Source organism: Mustela lutreola, chromosome 6, assembly GCF_030435805.1.
Source record: "Mustela lutreola isolate mMusLut2 chromosome 6, mMusLut2.pri, whole genome shotgun sequence".
NCBI classification, from domain to species: domain Eukaryota; kingdom Metazoa; phylum Chordata; class Mammalia; order Carnivora; family Mustelidae; genus Mustela; species Mustela lutreola.
In genome coordinates this window covers 15,042,744-15,070,455 of record NC_081295.1, presented here as the reverse complement: position 1 = coordinate 15,070,455, position 27,712 = coordinate 15,042,744, and the positions used below count along the sequence as shown (strand labels likewise).

The following is a 27,712-nucleotide window of genomic DNA, read 5'->3' as shown; positions in this document are numbered from 1 at the left end:
AGGTGGGTGTTACTTAGAAGAGACTGTCATGGGGCACCTGGGTGGCTCAGTCGGTTAAGCATCTGCCTTTGGCTCAGGTCATGATCCCAGGGTTCTGGGATCGAGCCCCACATTGGGCTCCCCGCTCAGTGGGGAGTCTGCTTCTCCCTCTCCCACTCCCCCTCGCTTGTGCTCTCTCCCTCTGTCAAATAAGTAAATAAAATCTTAAAAAAATAAAAAAGAGACTGTCAAAGGGAGGTGCCTTAATACTGGATCTTTAATTATATAGTGACTTGCTTGATCTTTTCAAATTACCCAAAGCCATGTTTGAGCATGCCAGTTAATCCTATATGCATTTTCATGCTATATAATTTTTCAACGATATTTTTATATTCTTGTGACAAAGAAACTAATTATGGGATTAATAATAATGGTGAATTTTCAAAAGTGAAAGCAAGCCAGTGCAATCCATTAATAAAATACATAGGAGACAATCAAGTGGTAAAGGAGATGTAGCTCAAAATCAGATAATGACTGGACGGGATTCAGGTTCAATGTTTTTGGCGAGGACATTTCAGAGTTTAAGTTTGTAGATGTCATATTATAGGCACGTTATACTGGATTGTTCCTTGTTGCTGACACTAAGTTTGCCCATCTCTTTAGCATAAAGGGACTTTTTTTTTTTCTTCTTCATTTAAGTAAGGTATCCCTGGGCAGTTTATTCCTGATAATTAGCAGGTTTATTTCTGTTCCCCATTGACTTTACTGAGTGGGATTATCATCACTGATTCTTGTCTGGATTAATTTACATCATGGGGGAGACAAAAAGTTAATATTCAAATTTTATAATTCCTTCTGCCTATTAGCTGGGATTCTTCTGTAAAGAAAATCTTTTTATTTATTTTTTTTTTCTTTTCAGTTCTGTGGACACATGGATTTGTATTTACTTACTGTGTTAGAATCGATTACTTTTTTTTTTTTTTTTTGGTGCTCTAAATTCATTCTATTGGCCCAGCAGCTGCCCCTCTGGTCTCTGTGACCTTATAACCTGCCTCTGGTCTTTTAACACTTCCTGGCTTTTTCTGACAGAAGACATGGCATTGAGGATCACTTAGAATTTTCAGACACAGAACTAAAATCAACCTGTTCTGTAGGGATCATTGGTGCCCTTTCCTGGAGAATGGTGCTTGCAACTAAGGTTTAGGCTCTCGATGGGCTTATTGCTACTGGGCTGTTTCTTTTGGTGGACTGAGCTAGAAATACATTTTTAGTTAAATAAACTCTTACTGGTATGTTTAATTAAAAGTGATAGAGTTTTCTTATTATCTTTGTGTTTTATATTGGTATCTTTTGAATCTTAATCATAATATCTACTCTTGTGCTTTGTCTTACCATATACAGAAAAGTATTTCAGAATTATGCTTTTAGTGTTTTACCTACCAGTGAGCATTCTTTTTTTTTTTTTTTTTAAAGATTTTATTTATTTATTTGACAGAGAGAAATCACAAGTAGACAGAGAGGCAGGCAGAGAGAGAGAGGGAAGCAGGCTCCCTGCTGAGCAGAGAGCCGGATGTAGGACTTGATCCCAGGACCCTGAGATCATGACCCGAGCCGAAGGCAGCGGCTTAACCCACTGAGCCACCCAGGCGCCCCACCAGTGAGCATTCTGAGTGAAGTCTCAGGCTCTCAGATTTTTTACATGCATCCTATCAGTAATCATTTCTGTAATAGTCACCATTTATCGATCACTATTAGCACAGTCATTGTGCTAAGTGTACTCTGCTCAAGTTCACATAGCTCTTAAGTGGCAAAGCTGGGATTTGAACCCTGCTCGTGATTTTGCCATCATCAGTAATTCCTTTCCGTGTGTGGTCCCAGCTATATCCTATATATCTGTCTGAGGCCAAGTTATTTGTCAGTGAGACAACAGCAGTAATTAGTGATGCAAATTTCCTCAGTGAATGAATAACTTGAATGTGATTACAGATAGTAATGATTAAAATATCACGCCTTGAAAATTGGGCAGAAGTTAATACTTACCTATAAAAATGCATTTCTGGGGGTACCTGAGTGGCTCAGTCATTAGGTGTCTGCCTTCGGCTCAGGTCATGATCCCAGGATCCTGGGATCGAGCCCCACGTCAGGCTCCCTGCTTGGTGGGAAGCCTGCTTCACCCTCTTCCACTCCTCCTGCTTGTGTTCCCTCTCTTGCTGTGTCTCTATCAGATTAAAAAAAAAAGAAAGAATGCATTTCTGAAGATGAGCAGTAGGAAATGAAAATGTGCTATAAGAGCACATTTTAAAAAAACCAAGTTATTTGTCATATGTATTTTTACTTGTAAATGATGCAGTGTTGTTCAGGCTTGGAAACACATTCATTTTAGGATGTAGTTCCTGCCAAAATAATAAAAATTGTAAAAAAAAAAAGGTGCAATAAAAAACTTGAGGTCTTTAATAAAGTGCCCATTCATAAGATTATGACTCCAAAGATTTACTACTGAAAAATACTGTCAAGTGGTTTTTACTGACACATTAATGGCCTCAGGAAGCGTCTTCATAATGCTTTCTAAAGCTCTGTTTTTGAGGTAGGAAACTTACTTTATTAGTGAAGCCCAGAATTACTGCGGAAGTAGTAATATTTGCAGGCTGGGGTGCTGTTTTTACGAAACTCAGCTTTTCTCTTTTTTTTAATTACTCTATTTACTTTATGACTTACTTTATGAAAATTTCCCCAATAAAAAACCAGGTGATTTATTATATGTAAGGAAAATATATTATTTGAAAACCTGAGTAGTTACCATTGAAGTATGTTTTAACAACTCTCAATGACTGACACTTTTTCTTTCTGTTATTTTGAAATAATCCAGGGTTCAAAAGAGTAGGCACTTAGCCTCCACAAGCCACACATGCATTTCCTATAGGCCATACAAGTTCAGATCAGATCAGAAACTAAACTTAAGGGATTTTAAACAGCTTCTTTTCCTTCATGCTGTTGACATTTCCTTTAATTCTGGTAGCTAGAGTCAAAGCTAAGAAAGAATATTGGTTTTGGAGTCAGGCAGGTCTGGTTTGGAAGGATGTCCCTTCTGCTCTTTTGGTTTGTTAGCATGAAGTAGCGAATGGAAGACAGACTAGCATGGGACAGTTCTCAGGGAGTAGAGTGGTGAAGGGGCTAGGCTCTCAGGTTTTTATCTGGACTTCAGAGTCATTTGGCAATGTGATCTGAGGTATATGGCCTTACCTCTTGCAACCTCAGTTTCTTGTCTGTAAAATAGAAAAATAATTTAAGGATCCATCTCTTAAAATTATTCTTAGGACTGGATGACATAATATACATGAAGTGCTCAGGACATGCCCACCACACTTAATGCTCTGTGTTTTTATTCCCTTTTCCTAGTTATGTATATTTACCTAAAGATCCAAAGAAACAAAATTATTTTCAGGGTATAGGCATATGGAAATATGTTCCTGGAAGGGAGGACTTACTAAGATAAATTACTAAAGAATTTGAAGATCTCTTTACGATCTTAGAATCATGATGTTGGAAGTGACCTTATGGCCTTTTAGAATCTAGATCATGTAACCCTCTATGTGGAATCAGAATCATCTTTATTTCCTTTTTTTTTTTTTTAAAGATTTTATTTATTTATTTATTTGAAAGAGATCACAAGTAGGCAGAGAGGCAGGCAGGGAGAGAGGGGAAGCAGGCTCCCTGCTGAGCAGAGAGCCCGATGCGGTACTCGATCCCAGGACCCTGAGATCATGACCTGAGCCGAAGGCAGAGGCTTAACCCACTGAGCCACCCAGGCGCTCTCAGAATCATCTTTAAAATGTCACTATCTAGCTAGTTTTCCAGCCTTCACTTGAACTCTTCCAGAGACAGGGAACTCAGTACCGAACAAGGAGATCCAAATTCTCTGTGAAGTTTAAAAAAAAAAAAAAAAGATTTATTAGAGAGACAGAGAGAAAGAACACAGGTGGGAGGGCAGAGGGAGAGGGAGAGAGAATCTCTCTGCACCACCCAGGCCCTCTCTGTATAGTTTTAATTTTTTTTGACAGTTCTTCATTATAGCACGTCAGGATCAGAATCCCTACAATTTACATCCTCATCCTGGTTCTATCTTAATGAAACTTCATAGAATAAACTGAAATCTCTTTCTTATGGCTAACCTTAAAGCATTTGAAGACACTTATCTTGGATTTTTATGTCTTTTCTTTTGGCTAAACAGCCTGTATCTCTCAAATGTTGAGCCTTCTTTAGTGTCATCTATCAGCTAGGGGAGTCCTGGCCTCTGGGTGAAGATTTAAAATGAAAATAAGCACTAAAATAATATATGTTCATAAGACTCCGAACTAAAATTTAAAGCCTTCTCTACTTCTAGCCTCATGGGGCATTCCTGTTTTAGATTCTGGTACTTACTATTGAGACTTTAACGGAATACATTTCTATTCCTGATTCACCAACGTGAGATAATATTTTTAGACTTTTTGCCACAATGTGGAAGAATTTAGTGCTTTTTAATTTTTACTTCCCTCTCTCTACTTCCCAGTTTTATTATTGTATTTACATTGTCAATGTTTGTAGTATTTACATTCTGTTCTATAACCATAATTAAACCTTCTGTGCTTTGCTTTTAAATTCGTTCTATACATTCAAAATAAATTAAAACAACATTTTAAAGAAAACAGTTACATAAATATTTGTATTACAGGTTGAATGCTAGCCTGTGATGCTGAACCCATTCCATTTTGATGATGTCCCTCTTAGCATCTCCAGCTGGGAACTGTCCATGGTCCTCCAGGCACAATCTGATCAGCTCAGGGTGGAGTGTTAGCAGTTCTATGGTGAAGCCCAGAAACACGCTGGCCCCACAGACAGCTAAATTCATTGTCAACTTGTGTTTGTCAATAATGAGAATTTCAGACTTATGCTGAATTCTTATTATTTCCCAAAGCTGATGATTTCAGTGGGACAGCCTAACTGGGGTGTGTGTGTGTGTGTGTGTGTGTGTGTGTTCTTACCACTATTGACTCAGCACTGGACCAGAATTTCCTGGATGTTTTCATAGTTGTCTCTGTTCTGTCATATCTTCCTTCCATTTCTAGCCCCCCAGCTAGGTCCCTTCTCTAGAGATGATCAGAACTGGCAGTTACTTTTGCTTATTTCTAGAGAGATGCTCTTTTTATGTAGGTACAAACGGCATGAGATACATGGTTAGGCATCTTACTTTTCTCACTGACTGTATCTTGGAGAGTCTTCCATATCAGTACATAAAAAATCTCCTTAGTTCTTTTTATGAGCGACAGAAGTTCTATGGTACAGATGTCTTGTATTTGTTTAGCTGGTCACATATCAGTGAATATTTGTGTAGTACCTAATCTTTTGCTATATTGTAATGGGATAGCTTAAAAATTAAAAAAAATTTTTTTAAGGGTTTTATTTATTTATTTGCCAGAGAAAGAGAGAGAGCACAAGCAGGAGAAGCAGCAAGCGGAGGGAGAGCAAGAAGCAGGCTCTCTGCTGAGCAGGGAGCCTGGTGCGAGACTAGATCCCAGGACCCTAGGATTATGACCTGAGCTGAAGGCAGACCGACTGAGGCAAATAGGCGCCCCCCAAATTTTTTTAAAATTTTAATTCAATTAATTAACATATAAAGTATTATTGGTTTCAGAGGTACAGGTCTGTGATTCCTTAGTTTTCTATAATACCCAGTGCTCGTTACATCACATGCCCTCCTTAATGTCCATTACCCAGTTCCCCCATCCCGCCGGTCCCCTTCCCCTCCAGCAAGCCTCAGTTTGCTTCCTATGATTAAGAGTCTCTTATGGTTTGTCTCCCTCTCTGGTTTCATCCTGTTTTATTTTCCCCTCTTTTCCCCTATGATCCTCTGCTTTGTTCCTTAAATTCCTCATATGAGTGAGGTCACATTATAATTGCCTTTCTGTGACTGACTTATTTTACTTAGCATAATGCCCTCTAGTTGTAATGGAATAACTTTGTGCATATGTCCTTTTCCATATTTAGTAATCTACCCTACAGATCTGTTCTGGGGACTGGCATTGCAGGACCACAGGCTATGTGCATACTCTATTTTGTTAAATATTTATACCAGAATTATTCCTATCCACACTCCCATCAGCAATGTATAAGAGTACTGTTCAGGGATAATTTCTGAGTTTATTTATTAATTTTAACTGCACTAGGTAAAAGTAATCAACTGGTTTTTCATTTTACATAATTCATCCAGAGGTTCTCCACCCAAATAATAATTAGCTATGGATTTTTGAGAGGCAGTTTGATCTCATGCATATCCAAATCTATATACTAGTTAGCAACATTAAAATAGGAAACAATTGCATTTTAAAAACAAATCTTTGAATGACTTTATCACATAATGCATTAACGATGATTAATGCATTAATGATTCTCATTAATTAATGAGAATTAATATAAACATGCATTAAATTGGGAAGGTAGATTGAATACCTTAATCATATTATTTACAACTGTTTTGGTTAAAAGTGGTTGTGAAGGGGTCATTATTCATTTCTTGCATTGGTAGGACAAACAAAAAGTGAACAGTTTTGTTAAATAACTCATCCCTATCAATGTCTCTCTAGTGGCTGTCTTTTGCAAATATGATTTCCTCTGTGGAGGTCAGCCCTGATTTTGCTCAGAGGGAGCTACTCGTCTCTTGTTCTGTGTGTCAGTGTGGTCTGACAGCGGTCCCCAGGACCTGGCCAGTGATACTGATGTCACATTACTTGAGCATATCCTTGAGGTAGCCATGCAACCAGATTCCACTTCAGGGCTGTTTCTGCGAGCTCTGCAGTAATTGCATTTGTAGTCTGAGGACATCTGTTTCCAGCAGATCGGCGCAGTGCTTCGAAACCCTGAAGCACTTAATCAGAGCACTGAGGGAGGGGCTGTCCCTAAGGCCTTGGGCCGGCTCCCCAGGGCTGGACTTCATGTGAGAAACAACACAGACTTCATGGGGCTGAAATGTGTCCAGAAACGAAATCTGGCCTGCTGCCACGTGCCACTGTATTTTAGGACCACAAATTGAGTTTTCTGATTTTTACCAGTCATAAAGGTTTGTGCTCTGAATTCATTGGGAACAGTTGGGGCTCTTGTCTTGAAAGCAGGGAGACAATAGTCTGATATTGGGGATGGAAAAAATTCCTCATAGCTGGAATATTTTCACTGTGTTTATTGGTTTCCTGGAATAAGCCATCAGTTGGTTAGCACACTCTAAACTGACAGTAAGGCTGTAGTACTCAAGCATCTGATATATTTTTTTGTGTGTATTTTGAGGACTTTTCTTACGTGGTTAAAAATATCACTTTCTGGGTCATGGAAATTCCCCTCTTTTACATTAGGGTTTTCTTTCCATATACAAGTTAACATAGAATATTCTAGAAGGTTTTAGAGCTTGAAGGGGATTAGAATTCATTATCATCTCTGCATCACTGAATTTGGGACCTTTAGTTCTCTCTCTCTTTTTTTTTTTTTTTTTTTAGATTTTATTTATTTATTTGACAGAGAGAGATCACAAGTAGGCAGAGAGGCAGGCAGAGAGAGAGGGAGAAGCAGACACCCCGCTGAGCAGAGTCCTGGGATCATGACCTGAGCTGAAGGCAGAGGCTTTAACCCACTGAGCCACCCAGGCGCCCCTGACCTTTAGTTTTCTTGTTAGATGGTCATTTCTAAGTAAAGTAAGGGCCTAATTTACTATCACCAGTGGTGATACTGGTTATCCAAATTGAGTAGCTTTTATATTACTATCTTTTTTTTTTTTTTAAAGACTTTGTTTATTTGAGAGAGATGCAATGAGAGAAGGAACACAAGCAGGGGGAGTGGGAGAGGGAGAAGCAGTCTTCCTGCCGAGCAGGCAGCCCGATGTGGGGCTCAATCCCAGGACCCTGGGAACATGCCCTGAGCCAAAGGCAGACACTTAACGACTGAGCCACCCAGGAGCCCCTATTGTATTACTCTCTGAAAAGAAATCTGTAAAGTATTAAAATATTGTATTTGTGATAAAGTGTCCTTGACTCTACCTTAAGGGCCATAATTTAATTAGCGACAGTGGGGCTTCTCCACTAAGAGGACCAGTATCGAAAGGGACCGGGGAAGGGAAGCGTTGCCAGGACCTTGAGACCAAAGCATTTCACAAAATAGGTCCCACGATTAGTTTAGCCATTCCTTTTCTGTAAAGGTCAGACTTCCTTAACTACTTAGCCACGCTCAGTAACTTTTTATTTCAAGCTGATGCCAGGGACTACCTTGATTATTAAAAAAAAAAATCACCAGAAGAAAAAAAAAAAGAAAGATACTCACTTTTTTTTTTTATAAAAAGTAAAGACATAGGGGCGCCTGGGTGGCTCAGTGGATTAAGCCGCTGCCTTCGGCTCAGGTCATGATCTCAGGGTCCTGGGATCGAGCCCCGCATCGGGCTCTTTGCTCAGCGGGAGCCTGCTTCTCTCTCTCTCTCTCTCTGCCTGACTCTCCGCCTACTTGTGATCTCTCTCTCTGTCAAATAAATAAATAAATAAAATCTTTAAAAAAAAAAAAAAAAAAAAGTAAAGACATAGCAATTCAAGGAACATCTTGGTGGAGATAAATTCCTTTTATTTATTATTATTGTTATTATTATTATTATTTTGATAAATTCCTTTTAAAGTCTAGTTCCAGTGCAGAAGGGTTGAGTGCATTTTAACTGGCAGCCTAAAATGTTACTGGCCTGTTTAGGCATAGAATCTGTTAATTGAAGATAACGTTTCTTTTTTGTTGCTTTTGACCCTAACATACTGTTTGTAATAAATAACATTTTTTCCCCCCCAGTTAACTAGGCTGTAATACTGTAGCAGTGTTGGTTAGCAAGTTGCATATTTTTATCTGATGTGGACTCATGTATTTTAGAAATCCATGTCAACAAGTTTTTTTTTTGTTTTTTTTTTTTTTTTAAGATGTCCCTTTTATGCCACTTTGGACCCTTCTAGATTGTGGTAAATAGAAGTAAGTGCGTCGGTAGCCTCTTTTATACCCTTCATTTATTTCTGTGAACCTAACCATCCATACTATGTTCTTTCAAATCACTGTTCTCAGTGTGGTCCCTTATTTCCTTCTACTTTTAATCCTCCTGCCCAGCGAATGGCTGGAGCGTTCGGTCTTTCTTCTATGCACTTTATGAGACAAGGAGATACGCAGTAAATGGATGTTGGAAGAAAGTTCTGATGATCTCTTATGCTGTGATGTTTTGTGAGAACACTACTCTGTTATTTAAAATAGTATTAAGGAGGCATCTTTATTCAGACACTTTTTATTGCAATAGGACTCATAGGTAAGACTCTGAAAGTTTACTGTTATTCGAGTCAACTCCCATGGATGTCAAGCTTTAGAACAGATAATTAATTCTGTAAATTTTTCTCTCTCTGTTTTGCCTCCACCAGCATTTCAGCCAGCAGGACCTTTCTCAAGGTCCACACAGAAAAGGCTTATAGGTCAGTCTCCTTTTTTTCCTGGCTCTGGCTTTATATCTCTTCTCTTTCTTAGGCACCTCCGTTTACCTGACATTGCCTTTACAATTCAATAACTTTAGGGAGAGGTGGTGGGGAGCTTACGGTTAAACAGGGAATGTGATGAATTCATCCTCACTCCATGAAGTCTGTAAGTAAGGGAAATAAAAAGCAAACGCAGGGAGCACCTGGGTGGCTCAGTCGTTAAGTGGCTGCCTTTGGCTCAGGTCATGATCCCAGGCTCCTGGGATCGAGCCCTGCATCGGGCCCCTTGCCTGGCGGAAAGCATGCTTCTCCCTCTCCCACTTCCGCTGCTTATGCTCCCTCTCTTGCTGTGTCTCTCTCTGTCAAATAAATAAAATCTTAAAAAAAAAAAAGGGGGGGCGCCTGGGTGGCTCAGTGGTTTAAGCCTCTGCCTTCGGCTCGGGTCGTGATCTCGGGGTCCTGGGATCGAGCCCCACATTGGGCTCTCTGTTCAGTGGGGGAGCCTGCTTCCCCCTCTCTCTCTGCCTGCTTCTCTGCCTACTTGTGATCTCTCTCTATCAAATCAATAAATAAAAATCTTAAAAAAAAAAAAAAAAGCAAATGCTGGTGTCCCTCAGTGGCCACTCAAGTTCTCATCTTCACTGTCTGTAATTGTTTCAGGACTTGCTCCAAGCTGTACAGATCAAAGAAGTCCTTGAAAGGGAAGTCAGGGTCCTCCAGGAGAGGCTGTTGGCTGGCCAGCGGGTCTGGGATGATTCGAAGCAGGAGCTGAGCCTCTTGAAGAAAAGCTCCCGAGAGCTGGAGAAGAGACTGGAGACCAGTCTGGACGCGGCTGCAGCCTCGCGAAGCCAGTGCTCCTCATTCAGGGAGAAAGTCGCAGCCCTGCTTAGAGGCCGCTGGGGCCCGACGGGGCCCACGGAGGATGCCGTTTTGGAAAGGATCCGAGAAATGACCCGCCAGGAAGACAGCAGGGAAAAGGTGAGTGGGAGGTGGCCGCTTGTAAGATTCTTGAGGACAGTCATTTGCTGGGTCCTTCCAATGTGGGTTTTATTACTTTCAACTATATATCGTACTTTGGGAGCCTGGAGAGTCACTTCAGTGACCACTGACCACGATGTGGATTCTGGAGTCAGAGCTGTCTGGGCTCAATCCTGTCCCTGCTGTGGACGCTCTCAGTCCAGATGTGACACTGGCAGGTTCCTAAGAGGGCAGCCCCTGAGATGCTGTTTTTCTCATCCGCTGGACAGGGAATGCTCCAGAGCCACACCCCTCCCTCATCTGAGCCACTCCCTGCCCTGGGGTCCGATGTGTTTTTGAATTCAGAATGTTTTGGAGTTTCAAAAGGTAAAGTAGTAACACAGAAAGGCATGGGAGAGAGCGCACTTACACATTCCTCCTCACTGGGGTCTGGGCAGCACTCTGTAGTCCACAGTGTTCGTGGTTCTGCAGCAAAACCTGTGGCAGCTCCATCCCTCGGAGCGTACCAGGACCATGAGGAGCTCCGTGGCGCTTCTTCTTCTTCTTCTTCTTCTTCTTCTTTTTTTTTTTTTTTTTAAATATTCTATTTATTTTATAAGTAGGCAGAGAGGCAGTCAGAGAGAGAGGGGGAAGGAAGCAGACTCCCTGCTGAGCAGAGAGCCTGATGCGGGACTCGATCCCAGGACCCTGACATCATGACCTGAGACGAAGGCAGAGGCTTTAATCCACTGAGCCACCCAGGTGCCCTGTAGGTGCTTCTGGGTAGGGTTTGCTGCTCAGTCCAGTCCCGGCAAGCTTTATCATAAGCAAGTGAATTAGGAAAAAAGTTGTCAGTTTTCAGATGCTTTTGGGTTTTAGAATTGCATACAAGGTTTCCTAGACCTGGAAGAGTATCTGCTTCAGAAGGCTATTGTTTGTTGGAAGCATTGAATGAAAAAGAATTTTATGAATTCCTTAACACGCTTCCTGGCCAATAATGATGACAAATATTAACCCTTGGTGCCCCTGCTTCTCTTCCTCTCTGTCCTCTTCGTAATGGTGCCTGAACCATCTTTTAAGGGACTTATTTAAAACATGGAGAAGGATGTTTAAATTCACAGATATGATCAAAGATTGTTTAATTTTCTTGTCTTGTTTATACTACTAACAATTCTCCTTTACTACGTAGCTTTGCTTAGCAGAGTCAAGTTCAGCCTGACTGTTTAAATCAGCATCAAATCCAAATTATCGAAGTCCTAATTAATGATGTTTTAAAGTAAATAATATCCAAATTCTAGGTAGCATTCCATTGTGATCTTTTTCTTCGATGAGTTCAGGCTGGTCCGAGGCAGAAATTGTATTTTTCCCTCTTTTGATGTTTCTAATAACCCCAAGCCATCACTAACTTAGAGTTCAGGGTTGCATTTGACAATTTCCTTTAATGATTAAACATTTTCAGTTCCTTTTAAAAATTCTCCAAAATTCAGGGCGCCTGGGTGGCGCAGTTGGTTAAACACCCGCCTCTTGGTTTCAGCTCCTGTTGTGATCTCAGGGTCGCGAGACCAAGTTTCGGGGTGGGACTCCCCAATCAGCGTGGGGTCTGCTTTAGGGTCTCTCTCCCTCTTCCTCTGTCCCCCCGCCGCAGCTCTCTCTCTCTCTCTTTCAAATAAATAAATCTTAAAAAAAATTCTCCGGAATTCATGTGTGTTCTTAGGAGCAACCCAAGTGACCCCTTTGTCCAAGTGTAGGATCGTCTTTGTGGATATGAAATATCCATCCTGTGACATGTGCAGGTCTCCGAGAGTAACGCAGTTTTTCTCATGATTGGTACTGGACTGGGGAAGAGAAATATCTCCAGAACCAAGAAATACTTCAGTCAGTTATTTACCTTGACTTGCGGTTGATCGAATTCCGTAGCTAATGGTTCTTTACCATTTTGTTTTATGGCATCCCTCTTTTGTGTTCCCAAACGTTTTCCTCAAACTATTTTAATTCAGCATGGGAAACACGGCATGAAACTGTCAGCATGCTGTATATGTTTATTTTCTCAAGAAAAATGATGTAAATTGGTTAAGCTTGCTATGCCTCTCTCCCACCCCCCCCAAAAATCAGAATGATTCAGTCTTTTTAGTGCCTTTGTCTGTCTCTTCTACCCTGTAATTTTTTTCAATAGCTGTTCCCACTATTTAAAAGCCTGAAATCAAGCATATAGCTGGGGTCTTATGTGACTCATCTTCGAGTAAAATTAGGAGAAAATGGATTTCATATATTGTCTTAGAAATGTTTCTGAAGAAGGGGAGATTTACAAATTGATGAATCTGTTTGTCGAGGAGGCTGTGCTCCCTGCCAGCTGCCTTGGTTAGACACACACCCAGCGGCTGAGTAATAGCCCACAGGAAGGCCCAAGGGTGCGTTCAGGCTGGGCCTGGCAAATTTACCGTTTCAGGTCGACTCCTACTTTCTGAACCTCGCTTTTCTTGTTTACTTTGCTGCTGCTCACTTTGACTCTCCCCCGTGTTTGCAATTCTCAGTAGAATTCAGGACACCACCCACACTTTTTCAGTAAGTCACTTCTTCTTGTTCCTTGCTTTTCTGCTTATAGTAAAACTGAATTGTCTTTTTCAAAGTGTTACCAGATCTTGGAGTAGGGTTTCTCAGTCTTGGCACCATTGATGTTTCTGGCTGGATAACCCTTTGTCGTGGGCCCGTTTTGTACACTTTGTTCTGTACACTGCAGTGTTGAGCAGCTTCTCTGGCTTCTACCCACTAGGTATCAGTCACACCATTTCCCCCCTCAATCTTTGACAGTCAAAGATGTCTCCAGACAAATGTCCCTCAAGGGTAAGAGTACCCCCAGCTGGAAACCACGCTCTTAGAGGAATGCCCTACCATTGGCTTCCGAGGAATTCTAAATGAGCATAGATGTTATTTAGCCTTGAAATTTCAGTACCCTTGTAGCAGGTGTTTTTGAAATAATGATGTCTTGCACAATGACAGAAAGTTGCGACATTTTCAGATTTTGGTGTGGAATGTCAAGGCAAACATTTTCCTCTTACTTTTAGGTGTTTCCTAACTGGCTAACCATCTGGATGAGAAATGATTATGTACAGAGAGGACATGATCATGATTGATTCTTGTGTCCTTTTCCAAGTTAAAGACAGTTCCTATAAGCTCATGGACTTTTATCTAGATGGCTCTTTCATTCTTCTTAGGCACACCTAAGGCTTTGTTTCCTCCAGGGGAGTGTTTCTGGGTCCAGTGACTCTGTGGGAGTCATGGGGATCAGGACCTGAGCTGAAGGCAGATGCTTAGCTGACTGAACTACCTAGGTGCCCCAAATTATTTCAATTTGCAAGAGTGGTACTGAGTATTACGTAAATAATCTATTTTTTTTTTCTTTTTCTCTTCTGAAACAAACCATCAGAACAAATCCATCATCCCAAACTTGGTATTTTTTTATTGAATTCAACATTTCATGAAAAGTAGATTTGGTAGAATCCATTTGAATATTCTCAGAGTGTACCTGGGCTGTTTGGTAAACTGATGTTCTTGACTAAGGGATTATCAGGACAAATGGAAACTTCAGGAAGGGAAGGGCAAGTTAGGGGTGTGTGAAGGGAATGGGGGCCTTCATGGAGAAACTGTGGTCTCTTTTTGTAGGAGAGGAAGTAGCAATTAGATTCTCCTGCCTTCTTGTATGTAAAGTTGCTGTATGAAATTTGACCTCTCAAAGGCTAAAATGATAACATCACTGCTTAAGTATGTAGGACAGAGGCAACATCACCAGAGTTTGGTGCATAAGTAATCAATATTCCATGGAAAATTGAAAGAAAGCTTAAAAAAACTTTATGTCCTTGAATTCCTGATAAGTTTCCTATCAAAACTAACTCACAGGGGCGCCTGGGTGGCTCAGTGGGTTGAGGCCTCTGCTTCGGCTCGGGTCATGATCCCAGGGTCCTGGGATCAAGCCCCAAGTCAGGCTCTCTGCTCAGCAGGGAGCCTGCCTCCCTGCCTCTCTCTCTCTGTGGCTGCCGCTGCCTATGTGTAATCTCTGTCAAATAAATAAATAAAATCTTAAAAAAAAACCCCAAAACTAACTCACTGTATAATCTTTAATCCACTCTATTTGGTGGAAGGGTTTCTCCAGACAATGACATTTAAAGAGGTCCAAAAGTACTTTGTCTGAGCTTCTTTTTTATTCTAGCTGAACTTTGAAACCCCCAAATTAGTGGCAGTTTTAAGGGTAAGTCAGTATGACCCATAAATATTTCTCAAGGAACCTGTTTAAGGAATTATATAAGAATTAAAAATACCAATAGAAATATTTTATTAGATAACGAATGCATATTTATTTCCAGGAGAGGAAAAGACTGCTATCAAATTGTGTGTTTTTTAATTTAAGTTTTACAAAGAATCTGGAAGTTGGTGTTATAAATAGTTATGCTGCTCTGGTGGAGCACTGGATTTTAACACTTTGTTGCATCGAAAACAAGGCTTAGCCTTGTCTGTTTCTTTGTTTCCAGATGGTCTCCCAGCTTGAAGCCCGAATATCTGAGCTTGTGGAACAGTTGGGAAATGAATCTGAGTTTCACCAGAAAGCTCTACAGAGAGCCCAGAATGCAGAAAACAAGTTGGAAACTCTTCAGGGTCAGCTGACACACCTCGAGGGAGAGCTGGTTTCTGGAGATGTTTTGCGAGATCACTTGAATTTTGAGAAACAAAAAGTAATAACCCGACTATATCCATGGGTAGAAACATCTGTTGCAGTGTAAAATTTTACCTGATAATATTCCGAATTTTATAGCACTTTAGAAGAATGGTTGTGTGTGAGTAATGAGGAAATGTCAGAAAACAACAGATATCATTTTGGGGCTCCTCCTACTTTTGGGGGGCTTTCATCAGTCAAATTAATCCAGGTAAATGCATCAGCTATCTGTTGAATGCCTATTCTGTATGAGATCCTGAAGGTTTGAGGGCTAAGGTATGAATGACCTTAATCATTCTTGATCATAAAATGCTCATCATTCAATAAAGGAGGCCGGCATTCTGGTCATTTGCTGTGACGCTGAAGCTGTGGGTGTTGTAGATGGACTGATTGACGAAACGCTGTAGGAACTCAGTGAAGGGAATGATAACTTCATCCCTTAGGGAATGATAAGAGGAGGATTTTCACAGGAGAGAAAATAATGCAGTTCACCCTTGGAGGAGAAGGCAGATTTTAGTGATGAGAAGGAGCCGATCCTGTAGGGCTAAGAGGTTGGGCGGAGGTGTAGAGTGATGGAGAACAGAGGCCAGTTTGCGCTGGCCTGAGGGGTGAGTGGGGAGCGAAGGCTAGAGATGGAGAAAAAGATTCTTACGAAGTCTGGTGACCAGGGAAAGCGAGTCAGGCAGCAGGAGGACCAGAGAAAGGTTTTACTGGATGGAATGGGAAGGTCCATGTTTGTGGATCCCAGGAGTCCGCAGGAGAAGAAAAAGACAAATGGGATTGGAATTTGGCACAAAGACACTCTTCGGTTACGAGATCTGTACCTTGGAAACTCATTCATTCTCATGTTTCTGTACTTAAACTAGCTGAGGAAGCATCGTGCCTGCACTGAGGTTGGCTAGGCCAAGACGCATAAGGGTCTGTGGGAAGTCCTAGTCTAAGTGGATGGCCCAGGTCAGTGAGGGCACAATCATGAATTAACCGAGATAGGGGTGAAATTCAACAGGAACTTGGGCAAAGTCCCTATTTCTGTGTGTGAGGAAAGGAGCCCTCTTCACACAGGAAGTGGCACTCGTGAGAGGCTTTGGAGAATGAGTAAGGATTTGTCAGGCAGAAGAAGTGGCGAAGGGACTCGGTGCAGGGAACAGCAGGAGGGAGAAGGAACAGAGGTTTGCCAGACTGCTCGAGACCAGTGAGGCATGGGGAGACTGAACATGGTACGTGGTGAGGCCAGAGGCATGAGGAGGCTCTAGAACCATGTAGGAATAATTGGGATAGACAAGGTTCATTTCCCAAAGCTTTATCCTATACGTAATGGGACACCGTAGGTTTTTGAATAGAAGAAAGTAAAAGAAAGAAAGGGATTTGAGTCTCTGAAAGCAGACTGGCTCTGAGGGTCTGGAGGCCAAAGGCAGAGAGCTCAGCTGAAGGAGTCTCAGAACAGTGTAGAATAGAAGCTAATAAATATTTGGACCAAATAGTGGTTTTATGTATGAAGGGGTAGATTGAAGATGTTGGGAGGGGTGAAGGGTGTCTGAAAAAGGTGTGTCGGTTGAATTTTGAATTTGAGAGGACGTGTTGCACCTGAACAGAATATGTTCCATTGGAAGAAGTCTGACTGTCCGACCATCCACATAGATGTCCCACGTACACCTGGCACTAAATCTATTCCAAATGGAAATGATCACCTCTCTACAGATTTTCCCCCTCCTGCCTCAGGGATGGTGAGGTCATCTGCCTCGAGGCGCCTGAGCCAAAAGCCCTAGAGTCATCCTTAATGCTTCCCTCTTTTTAAGCAAGTCCTAAACACTACAGATTCCATCTCCTTAATGTATCTCAAATACCACCCCCCTCCCCCAACTCTGTATTTGGCGGCAGTGCTTTAGCTCGGAGCACTATGATCATTTGCATGGATTCCAGAAACAACCTTCTCACGGTTGTGACGTCCCCGGCAGCAATGTCTTAATAAATGTATGCCTAATCTTGCCTCTCTCCATCTTCAAACTGGCCAGGGGCTCTCTATGGCCCTCAGGCTCAGCTACAGATTCCTTCTCGCCTTGGCTAAGCGTTCTGTGACGTGACCAGGTCCCCACCCCCACCCCGGCCAGGCTTCCCATCACCTGCCATCTTTCCAGAAGACAATGGCCAATTCAAGGCCTTCAGGGACCAACAAGGCCCTTCAAGGGTGTGTGAGGATTGAGTCCAAAGATATCCAAATTCAAATTTGTTAAAAAAAAAAAAAAAAAAAGAGGGTCCCCTTGGCATCCCGTATTGCACACTGCCGTTCTGTTTGGGAGAATGTTCTTATCTTCTTCATCAGGTAGTAGCTGTCCCTTGAAGAATTGGCTCCAGTATCACTTCCTCTGGGAGTCCCTTAGAGACTTAGTTCTCTGTCGTGTAACACATGCCCGTGTCTGTCCCAGCACTTAGTGACTCAATTGCCTTCAGGTGGGGTTTTTTTTTCCAGATTTGTTTATTTATTTATTTGAAAGCGAGCATGTGTAGAGGGAGAGGAGGAGAGAGTTAGCCCAGCGTGGAACCCATCGTGGGACTTAAGTTCACGACCCTGAGATCACCACCACCTGAGCTGAAACCAAGAGTTGGACGCTTAACTGACTGAGCCACCTGGGCACCTTCCCACCCCATCTTCAGTTTTAAGTCATCTTTTCCAGTCAGCTCCAACTTCTTGAGGCCAGGGGAATATTCTTTTTTTCTTTTTTCCGGGTTTCTCCAGCACTTAGGGAAGAGTTAAATAAATAGTATTTAAATTATGAAGAAGCATAATAAAAGGCAAAAATTTTAGGTAGATTGGTGTCTCTTCCCCCCCTTTTAAAAAATCATTGTAGTGACTCATTAATTTTCATTGAGACTGAAGAGCCAGAAAAACTCTCAGTTATGAAAGCGAATTATGTAAACAGATTCCATCCTGCTGACTGTTGCGCAGATAACCACCCACAACACGCACCTCCTAGTGAGGGGTTGGGAGTATAAACCAGAAAAGCTAAGTTGTACAGAGCTGAGATTTAGATGTAGGTAATTGATGCTCATGCCACATAGAAGGTATCTAGGCTAATCTGTGACTCAAAGAAACAAGCTGTACAGTAAGTCCTTCTCGCAACCCTCACTTTTTGAGGCGTAGCCAAGATCCTTGAAATGGTCAGTTGTTCTATGTGGTGTTGGCTTGGTCTTCAACCTTTTTTCCTGGTAGAGATCCTTGCATGCTAAGTGGATGGGTCACATGTAGACATAGCAAGAGAGGCTTTATGCCTCTGCACGAAAGGTACTGATTCTATTTTACTTACAAAACAAATAATAGCAGTTATTTTCTTTTCATTCATGCACATTAGGAATGAGTAATTCCGGGGCACCTGGTACCTCAGTCTGTTAAGCATCCCACTCTTGATTTCAGCTTAGGTCATGATCTCAGGGTCGTGAGTTGGAGACCTGTGTGGGGCTGTACACTGGGCATGGAGTCTGCTTAGGTTTCTCTCTCTCCCTCTGCCCCTTCTCCCCAACTTGTGCGCATGCACACACACACACACACACACACACACACACACACACACACACACTTTCTCTCTCTCTCTCTCAAAAAAAAGTAATTCCAAGGGGAGAGCTGACACATTAAAAAGTGACAAATTGATGATGTGATCTTATAGCACAACAAGGTAACCCATGGTCTTGTAACATAGCCAATAAGCAGTATTTTGCCATGACTGTGCCTCCCAAAGAAGAGATAAAATTTTAGATATGCCATTCAGCAAAATTTGAAAATACTCACAATTTCATCTTGATGACTCAAAGTGTAGATAGTTCTGGGCTTCATGTTGGCATGCTTCAGTCCTCAGGAAATTATACTTATTTAAACATATAATTGCCTCAGAGATGCTAGATAGATGAGGACTTATTGCAATGAGAAGCAAGTTTCAAAGAGAGAATCCAAATCATGAAGTGATGATACAGAAAACTCATTGATTGGTTCACTCATTCAGCAAACACTTTGGAAGCATTACTCTGGCTGGGATGGCTGGAAACCACAGAAATCAAATGGAGGGTACACAAAATACTGATTCATGGTTTGTCTCCCTTTCCGATTTACCCCAATTCACTTTTCCTTTCCTTCTCCCAATGTCCTCCATGTTTGTTTTGGAGGGGAGGGGGTGGGGGGATGGATGAGCCTGGTGGTGGGTATTAAGGAGGGCATGTATGGCGTGCAGTACTGGGTGTGGTGCATAAACAATGACTCTTGGAACACTGAAAAAAATAAAGTAAAATTAAAAAAAATACAGATTCAAATGGATACTTGCATCCCTATGTTTATAGCAACATTATCAACAATATGGAACAAAAATTATGGGAAGAGCCCAAATGTCCATTGACTGATGAATGGATAAAGATAATGTGGTGTGTGTGTGTGTATGTGTGTGTGCACGCACGCGCATCTGTGTAACAATATTACTCAGCCATAAAAAGAGTGAAATCTTGCCATTTGCAATGACATGGATGGAGCTAGAGTGTACTATGCTAAGCGAAATAAGTCAGTTGGAGAAAGACAAATACGAATTGATTTCACTCACATGTGGAATTTAAGAAATAAAATAGATGAACATAAGGGGGAGAAAAGAGAGACAAACCATAGAACAGACTCTTAATTATAGAGAACAAACTGAGGTTTCCTGGAGGAGAGGTGACTGGGGGATGGGTTAGATGGGTGATGGGTATTAGGGAGGGCACTTGTGATGAGCACTGGGTGTTGTATGTAAGTGTCGAATCTAAATGTAGAATATAAATTCTACTCCTGAAACCAATTTTACACTATATGTTAACTAACAAGAATTTAAATAAAAACTTGGAAGAAAGAAAAAGGAAATCAAGTGGCAGAAGATCCTAGAACAGTTTTGTGACACTAACCCGTTCAAATACGAACCTTGACTTCCTAAATACAGCTCTATTATACCCTATTATTCCTTAAAGTACAAAACATTAAAAACTCTTGAGTACAGTTCCTTTACCTCTTTGGTTAGGTTTATTCCCAGGTATCTTATGGTTCTTGGTGCTATAGTAAATGGAATATATTCTCTAATTTCCCTTTCTGTATTTTCATTGTTAGTGTATAAGAAAGCCACTGATTTCTGTACATTGACTTTGTATCCTGCCACGTTGCTGAATTGCTGTATGAGTTCTAGTAGTTTGGGGGTGGAGTCTTTTGGGTTTTCCATATAAAGAATCATGTCATCTGCGAAGAGAGAGTTTGACTTCTTCATTGCCAATTTGGATACCTTTTATTTCTCTTTGTTGTCTGATTGCTGTTGCTAGGACTTCGATTACTATGTTGAACAAGAGTGGTGTGAGTGGGCATTCTTGTCGTGTTCCTGATCTCAACGGAAAGGCTGCAAGCTTTTTCCCATTGAGAATGATATTTGCTGAGGGTCTTTCATAGATAGATTTTATGAAGTTCAGGAATGTTCCTTCTATCCCTATACTTTGAAGTGTTTTAATCAGGAATGGATGCTGGATTTTGTCAAATGCTTTTTCTGCATCAATTGAGAGGACCATGTGGTTCTTCTCTCTTCTCTTATTGATTTGTTCTATCACATTGATTGATTTGTGAATGTTGAACCATCCTTGTAGCCCAGGGATGAATCCCACCTGGTCATGGTGGATAATCTTTTTAATGTGCTGTTGGATCCTGTTTTCTAGGATCTTGTTGAGAATCTTAGCATCCATATTCATCAGTGATATTGGTCTGAAATTCTCCTTTTTGGTAGGGTCTTTGCCTGGTTTGGGGATCAGGGTAATGCTGGCTTCATAGAAAGAGTCTGGAAGTTTTCCTTCTGTTTCAATTTTTTTGAAACAGCTTCAGGAGAATAGGTGTTATTTCTTCTTTGAAAGTTTGGTAGCATTCCCCAGGGAATCCATCAGGTCCTGGACTCTTGTTTTTTGGAAGCTTTTTGATCACTGCTTCAGTCTCGTTACTAGATATTGGTCTATTCGGGTTGTCAGTTTCTTCCTGGTTCAGTTTTCCAGGAATGCATCCTTTTCATCTAGGTTGCTTAGCTTATTGGCATATAACTGTTGATAATAACTTCTGATGATTGTTTCTACTTCCTTGGTGTTAGTTGTGATCTCTTCCTTTTCATTCATAATTTTATTAATTTGGGCTTTCTCTCTTTTCTTTTGGATTAGTGTGGCCAATGGTTTATCGATCTTATTGATTCTTTCAAAAAACCAACTTCTAGTTTCATTGATACGTTCTACTGTATCTCTGGTTTCTACCTCATTGATCTCAGCTCTAATCTTGATTATTTCCCTTCTTATTTGTGGAGTTGGTTAGATTTGTTGTTGATTCTCCAGTTCTTTAAGGTGTAGAGATAGCTGGTGTATTCTGAATTTTTCAATTTTTTTGAGGGAGGCTTGGATGGATATGTATTTCCCCCTTAGGACCACCTTTGCTGTATCCCATAGATTTTGGATCGAAGTATCTTCATTCTCATTGGTTTCCATGAATTGTTTAAGTTCTTCTTTGATCTCGTGGTTGATCCAAGCATTCTTAAGCAAGGTGGACTTTAGCTTCCAGGTGTTTGAGTTCCTTCCAAACTTTTCCTTATGATTGAGCTCTAGTTTCAAAGCATTGTGATCTGAGAATATGCAGGGAATAATCTCAGTCTTTTGGTATCGGTTGAGTCCTGATTTGTGACCCAGTATGTGGTTTATTCTTGGGAAGGTTCCATGCGCACTTGAGAAGAATGAGTATTCTGTTGTTTTAGGGTGGAATGTTCTGTATATATCTATGAGGTCCATCTGGTCCTACTTGAGGAACTACAGAACATTCATGAAAGAAATTGAAGAAGACACAAAAAGATGGAAGACCATTCCATGCTCTTGGATTGGAAGAATAAACATTGTTTAAATGTCTATACTGCCTAGAGCAGTCTATACTTTTAATGCCATTCCAATAAAAATTCCACTGGTATTTTTCAAAGAGCTGGAGCAAATATCCAAAAATTTGTGTGGAATCAGAAGAGACCCCGAATCGCTAAGGAAATGTTGAAAAACAAAAATAAAACAGGGGGCATCATGTTACCTGATTTCAAGCTTTACTACAAAGCTGTGATCACCAAGACAGCATGGTACTGGCATAAAAACAGACACATAGACCAGTGGAACCGAGTAGAGAGCCCAGATATGGACCCTCAACTCTATGGTCAAATAATCTTCAACAAAATAGGAAAAAATATACAGTGGAAAAAAGACAGCCTCTTCAATAAATGGTGCTGGGAAAACTGGACAGCTATATGTAGAAGAATGAAACTCGACCATTCTCTTACACCGTACACAAAGATAAACTCAAAATGGATAAAAGACCTCAATGTGAGACAGGAATCCATCAGAATCCTAGAGGAGAACATAGGCAGTCATCTCTTCGATATCAACCACAGCAACTTCTTTCAAGATATGTCTCCAAAGACAAAGGAAACAAAAGCTAAGATGAACTTTTGGGACTTCATCAAGGTCAAAAGCTTCTGCACAGCAAAGGAAACGGTCAAGAAAACAAAGAGGCAACCCACGGAATGGGAGAAGATATTTGCAAATGACAGTACAGACAAAAGGTTGATATCCAGGATCTATAAAGAACTCCTCAAACTCAACACACACAAAACAGACAATCATATCAAAAAATGGGCAGAAGATAGGAACAGACACTTCTCCAATGAAGACATACAAATGGCTATCAGACACATGAAAAAAATGTTCATCATCACTAGCCATCAGGGAGATTCAAATTAAAACCACATTGAGATACCACATTACACCAGTTAGAATGGCCAAAGTTAGCAAGACAGGAAACAATATGTGTTGGAGAGGATGTGGAGAAAGGGGAACCCGCTTCCACTGTTGGTGGGAATGCAAGTTGGTGCAGCCACTTTGGAAAACTGTGTGGAGATTCCTCAAGAAATTAAAAATAGAGCTACCCTATGACCCTGCAATTGCACTCCCGGATATTTACCCCAAAGCTACAGATGTAGAAAAAAGAAGGGCTATCTGTACCCCAATGTTTATAGCAGCAATGGCCACAGTCGCCAAACTGGAAAGAACCAAGATGCCCTTCAATGGATGAATGGATAAGGAAGATGTGGTCCATAAAAACTATGGGGTATTATGCCTCCATCAGAAAGGACGAATACCCAACTTTTGTATCAACATGGATGGGACTGGAAGAGATTATGCTGAGTGAAATAAGTCAAGTAGAGAGAGTCAATTATCATATGGTTTCACTGATTTGTGGAGCATAACAAATAGCATGGAGGACGAGGGGAGATGGAGAGGAGAAGGGAGTTGAGGGAAATTGGAAGGGGAGGTGAACCATGAGAGTCTATGGACTCTGAAAAACAATCTGAGGGTTTTGAAGGGGTGGGGGGTGGGAAGTTGGGGAACCAGGTGGTGGGTACTAGAGAGGGCATGGATTGCATGGATCACTGGATATGGTGCAAAAACAATGAATACTGTTACGCTGAAAAGAAATTAAAAAAAAAAAAACAAACCTCTTAAAGACTTTTTTTTTTTTTTTTTTTGGGTGTGTGTGTGTAGGATTTTAAATATGGAAGCAAAAGCATTGTCCAAGTATATTTGTATGGAGAGCTTTGATTATGGAGTGATCAGAGTGGTAACTGTTGTCATTTTTTTTTTTTTTTTTAACATTTGAGGGCAGGGCCCACTTAGGTGGGAAAAATTGCCATGGAACGTGAGTAGCCAGGAGCTGGATTAACCTAGAAGGGGCATCGTGGTAGCAACAAGTAGCCAAAACAGAGATATGTGGATGTAGTCAGGATGGTGGCAGATTTGTCATGTGGTGGGGTGAAGAAGAGTGTCTACTGTTAGGTTGGACATCAAGATCACTGACCAGGAGAGTCAAGTGAATTTGGACATGAAGCAGGACATGGAACTGGCCTGATGGTACAGAGATTCATTCCCAGGCACTGGGGTCCCAGGCTGGGCTACAGACTAGGTTTAATGGGACCTGTCTATAAGCTTGGGGTACTGTGAGATCACTTGTTAACGTTGTTTTTGTGTCTCAATTTAATTTTTGTTCTTGGGTTTAGTATCTTAAATTTCTGGATCAACTCTCAGAAAAAATGAAACTGGACCAGATGGCTGCTGAACTTGGCTTTGACATGCGTCTGGATGTAGTTTTAGCTCGCACGGAGCAGCTGGTCCGTCTCGAGAGCAACGCAGTCATTGAAAACAAGACTATTGCCCACAATTTACAGAGAAAGGTAGGGCATATTGAAACTTGCTGGTGCTGAGAGAAGGAATTCCGGAGAGACTTAAATATTGAAAAATAATGTACTTCTTCCTATTTGTGACTGTAGTGAGGAAACATACAAATACATATTTAGAATTTGAGTCTCTGTTTCAATCTGAGGGATGGTAAGTATATCAGCTAAGGTGGTGTGTGACCATGAGTAATAGGGATCCCAAATAAAAGTGGCTTAAATGACACGAAGTGGTCCCCCACCTCACATAAATTTCTGGAGGTAGGCGGCTCAGGGTAAGTGTGGCAGGTCTGCTCCGTAAAGTTTTCAAGGAGCCCAGCTGATTTCAGTCCATTAATCTCTCATTCCTGGAGTGGTCCACATCCTGAAGGTTCATGATGGTACCTAGAATCATCATGTCTGTGTTCCAGACAGAAGTTTAGAGCAGAAAGGGATGACGAAGAGGGATTCAATAGAGCATGTGTGAGCAGTCTTTTGATGGAGGCTTCTAGAATTTTCTGTGTGAACTTGTATTTATATCACATGGTTCTGAAGGCTGAAACTAGCTGCAAGGAAAGATGGAAACTGTAGTCTTTACTCTGGGTAGCCACTTGCCTTGCTAAGAAACTGTTTATATTCTTAAAAGAGATGATGAGGGCTGGGGAACATGTGACAGTCTCCCACTGGATAAATCCTCTTGCATTGGATAGTAAAGTGAGGAGAAAAGCTAATTTTTCACTCGTTCAAAAGAAGAGTTAGAAAAAGTTTAGAGGAAATAAACGAATGAGTGGATGAAAGGGTAAAAATCTAATTCCTATATAATTATTGGCATTGGCGAAAGAGAGCAAAACACAGATGTGTTCTTGTAATAGTTCTTAGGAGAAATTTCTATGATGGAATTATAGCATACAGGCTGTGTAATGAGTCACATCTTGAATCCCAGTTTGGTTCCACCAAGCTATGTGACCGTAGACAAATTACATAGCTCTCCCTGTTTCCACATATTTAAGGCAGGTATGATATCTTCCTCATAAGATTGTTCATTTTTAATAAAATACATGTTTAAACTCTTGGCTTATAGACTGTGCCGATTCACATTTGACCTTTCTCCATTTCCTAGATGTTTAGGAGTGTTTTATTTTAAAAAAGCAGTAACCCTATTATCATTGGAGACATTGAATCGAGCTACTGTTCTTTGAGTTCTCCTAGAAAATTGATTTCTTCAACACCATTCCTTCTTAAAGCATTGTATAATCATTAAAATTAACATTATTAAGTATTGTATAATCATTAAAATTACCAGTCTACAGACCTTACCAGTGTAATTTTGCCGTAGAGTGGATTTGACATGAAGAAGCTCCGAGAAGGAAATTTGGTTAGAGAACATGAAAAGGGCCTCGTTAAGGATGGCTCCGGTCTGGACCATGCTGCCAGACAAGTTAGACAAGATGTACAAGCCTGCGTTTTCATCTGCCCTTCACGTCTCCGAACACTTCATGAGTGTGGAGTATATAATTAGGGAAAATGCGACACTCTTCAGCTCTAACATTCTAGAATTCTAACGATTCTAATGTCCAGTGCACGCAGCAGAGGAAAGAGTTTCCCGTACTTAATCTTCTACTCACTAAATGTGACATTTGACGCCTAGGAGGAACGTTTTCCCCCTTTAGGGTCCATAATCTTTTTCTAAAAACCACTGTAATTTCCCTTATCAAGTTTGACTGTGAGTGATAAGTGCTGTCTGAAGAACTTGTTCTCTGCTTGGTTTGTGGATGGTATAGGCAAGGTATATGATAAAGATGCCAATGAACTAAAAACATTCTTAAGTCCCTTCTTTTTTAAAAAAATATTTTATTTATTTGTTTGACAGACAGAGATCACAAGTAGGCGGAGAGGCAGGCAGAGAGAGAGGAGGAAGCAGGCTCCCCATGGAGCAGAGAGCCCGATGCGGGGCTCAATCTCAGGACCCCGGGACCACGACCTGAGCCGAAGGCAGAGGCTTTAACCCACTGAGTCACCCAGGCACCCCTTAAGTGCCTTCTATTTCAAAGATTTTAAACATATAAACCAAGCTTTCTTTAAACTCTCCCTTGTATAGCTTACTTTAAAAATATACCAACTCTCATGTTTGATGTCACTCAGTCTAGTTCTATAGGATTGAAATTACTCAGTCTAGGTTTGGGGCACTAACCTGCACTCTGGCTTCTTTTAGAAAAGGCCAGTGTAAGTATCGTTGGCTTGGGGTGGTGGAGAGCATTTTGTCTCTCTACCATATTCTGGTCTTGATAAGCCCGTTTTATTAATTTAAAAGTAATTTTAGGGACGCCTGGGTGGCTCAGTTGGTTGGACAACTGCTTTCGGCTCAGGTCATGATCCCGGAGTCCCGGGATCGAGTCCCGCATCAGGCTCCCAGCTCCACGGGGAGTCTGCTTCTCCCTCTGACCTTCTCCTCGCTCATGCTCTCTCTCACTGTCTCTCTCTCAAATAAATAAGTAAAATCTTTAAAAAAAAAAATAAAAGTAATTTTATGTGCCTATTATGCTGCACGTATGTTGGAGGGAATCCGATGTTGAAAGCCTGCTGCCCTCTGTGTCTTCTGTGTCTCCTTTGTCTCATCCTTACAGCTACAAAATTAATTCTTGGAAAAATAGGAATAAAAAAAGCAATCAAGGAAAGGAATCCAATAACCTTTTTGGGCGGTTTACAGATGAGTCTTATTGAAGTGTAGATAAAGAACAACATGGTCCGAGTGACTCATTTTTATTTACTGATTGTCCAATGATTATTATTATTATTTTTTTAAAATCCTTGTTTGTACCAAATCAGCTCAGGACTCAGAGAGAAAGGCTGGAGAGCAAAGAACTACATCTGAGCCTTCTGCGGCAGAAGGTGGCCCAGCTGGAGGAGGAGAAGCAGGTGCGCTCGGCCTTGGCCGTGGAGAGGGATGAGGCCAATCTCACTCTAAGAAAGTTGCAGAAGAAGGTGGAGAGGCTGCAGAAGGAGCTGAGTGTGTGTCGAGAAGCGAACACGGAGCTCAGAGCCAAGCTGGCTGATGCCAGTGAGCTCAAGGCAAGTGCTCGGCTTGGTTCCCTTGTTGCTTTTTGCAAGTTACCATTTTTAATTTATGTGGAAGAGAGGAGGTCTTTTTTTTAAAGATTTTATTTATTTATTTGACAGACAGAGATCACGAGTAGGCAGAGAGGCAGGCAGAGGGAGATGGGGGAAGCAGGCTCCCCGCTGAACAGAGAGCACAATGTGGTGCTCGATCCCAGGACCCCAGGATCATGACCTGAGCTGAAGGCAGCAACTTTACCCCA

The 27,712-nt window shown here is 41.2% G+C and overlaps 1 protein-coding gene across 3 annotated transcripts in view; it reads left to right on the top strand.

Annotated features, from left to right (window-relative positions):
• CCDC170 (coiled-coil domain containing 170) overlaps positions 1-27,712 on the top strand; it is a 94,647-nt gene that overhangs the window by 50,614 nt on the left and 16,321 nt on the right. For all 3 annotated transcript variants that reach the window (XM_059176763.1, XM_059176762.1, XM_059176764.1), the window contains exons 7-10: positions 10,140-10,457; positions 14,960-15,160; positions 24,243-24,416; positions 27,222-27,464. In XM_059176763.1, the coding sequence (XP_059032746.1) occupies positions 10,140-10,457; positions 14,960-15,160; positions 24,243-24,416; positions 27,222-27,464 (936 nt within the window). The remainder of the gene's footprint in view (positions 1-10,139; positions 10,458-14,959; positions 15,161-24,242; positions 24,417-27,221; positions 27,465-27,712) is intronic.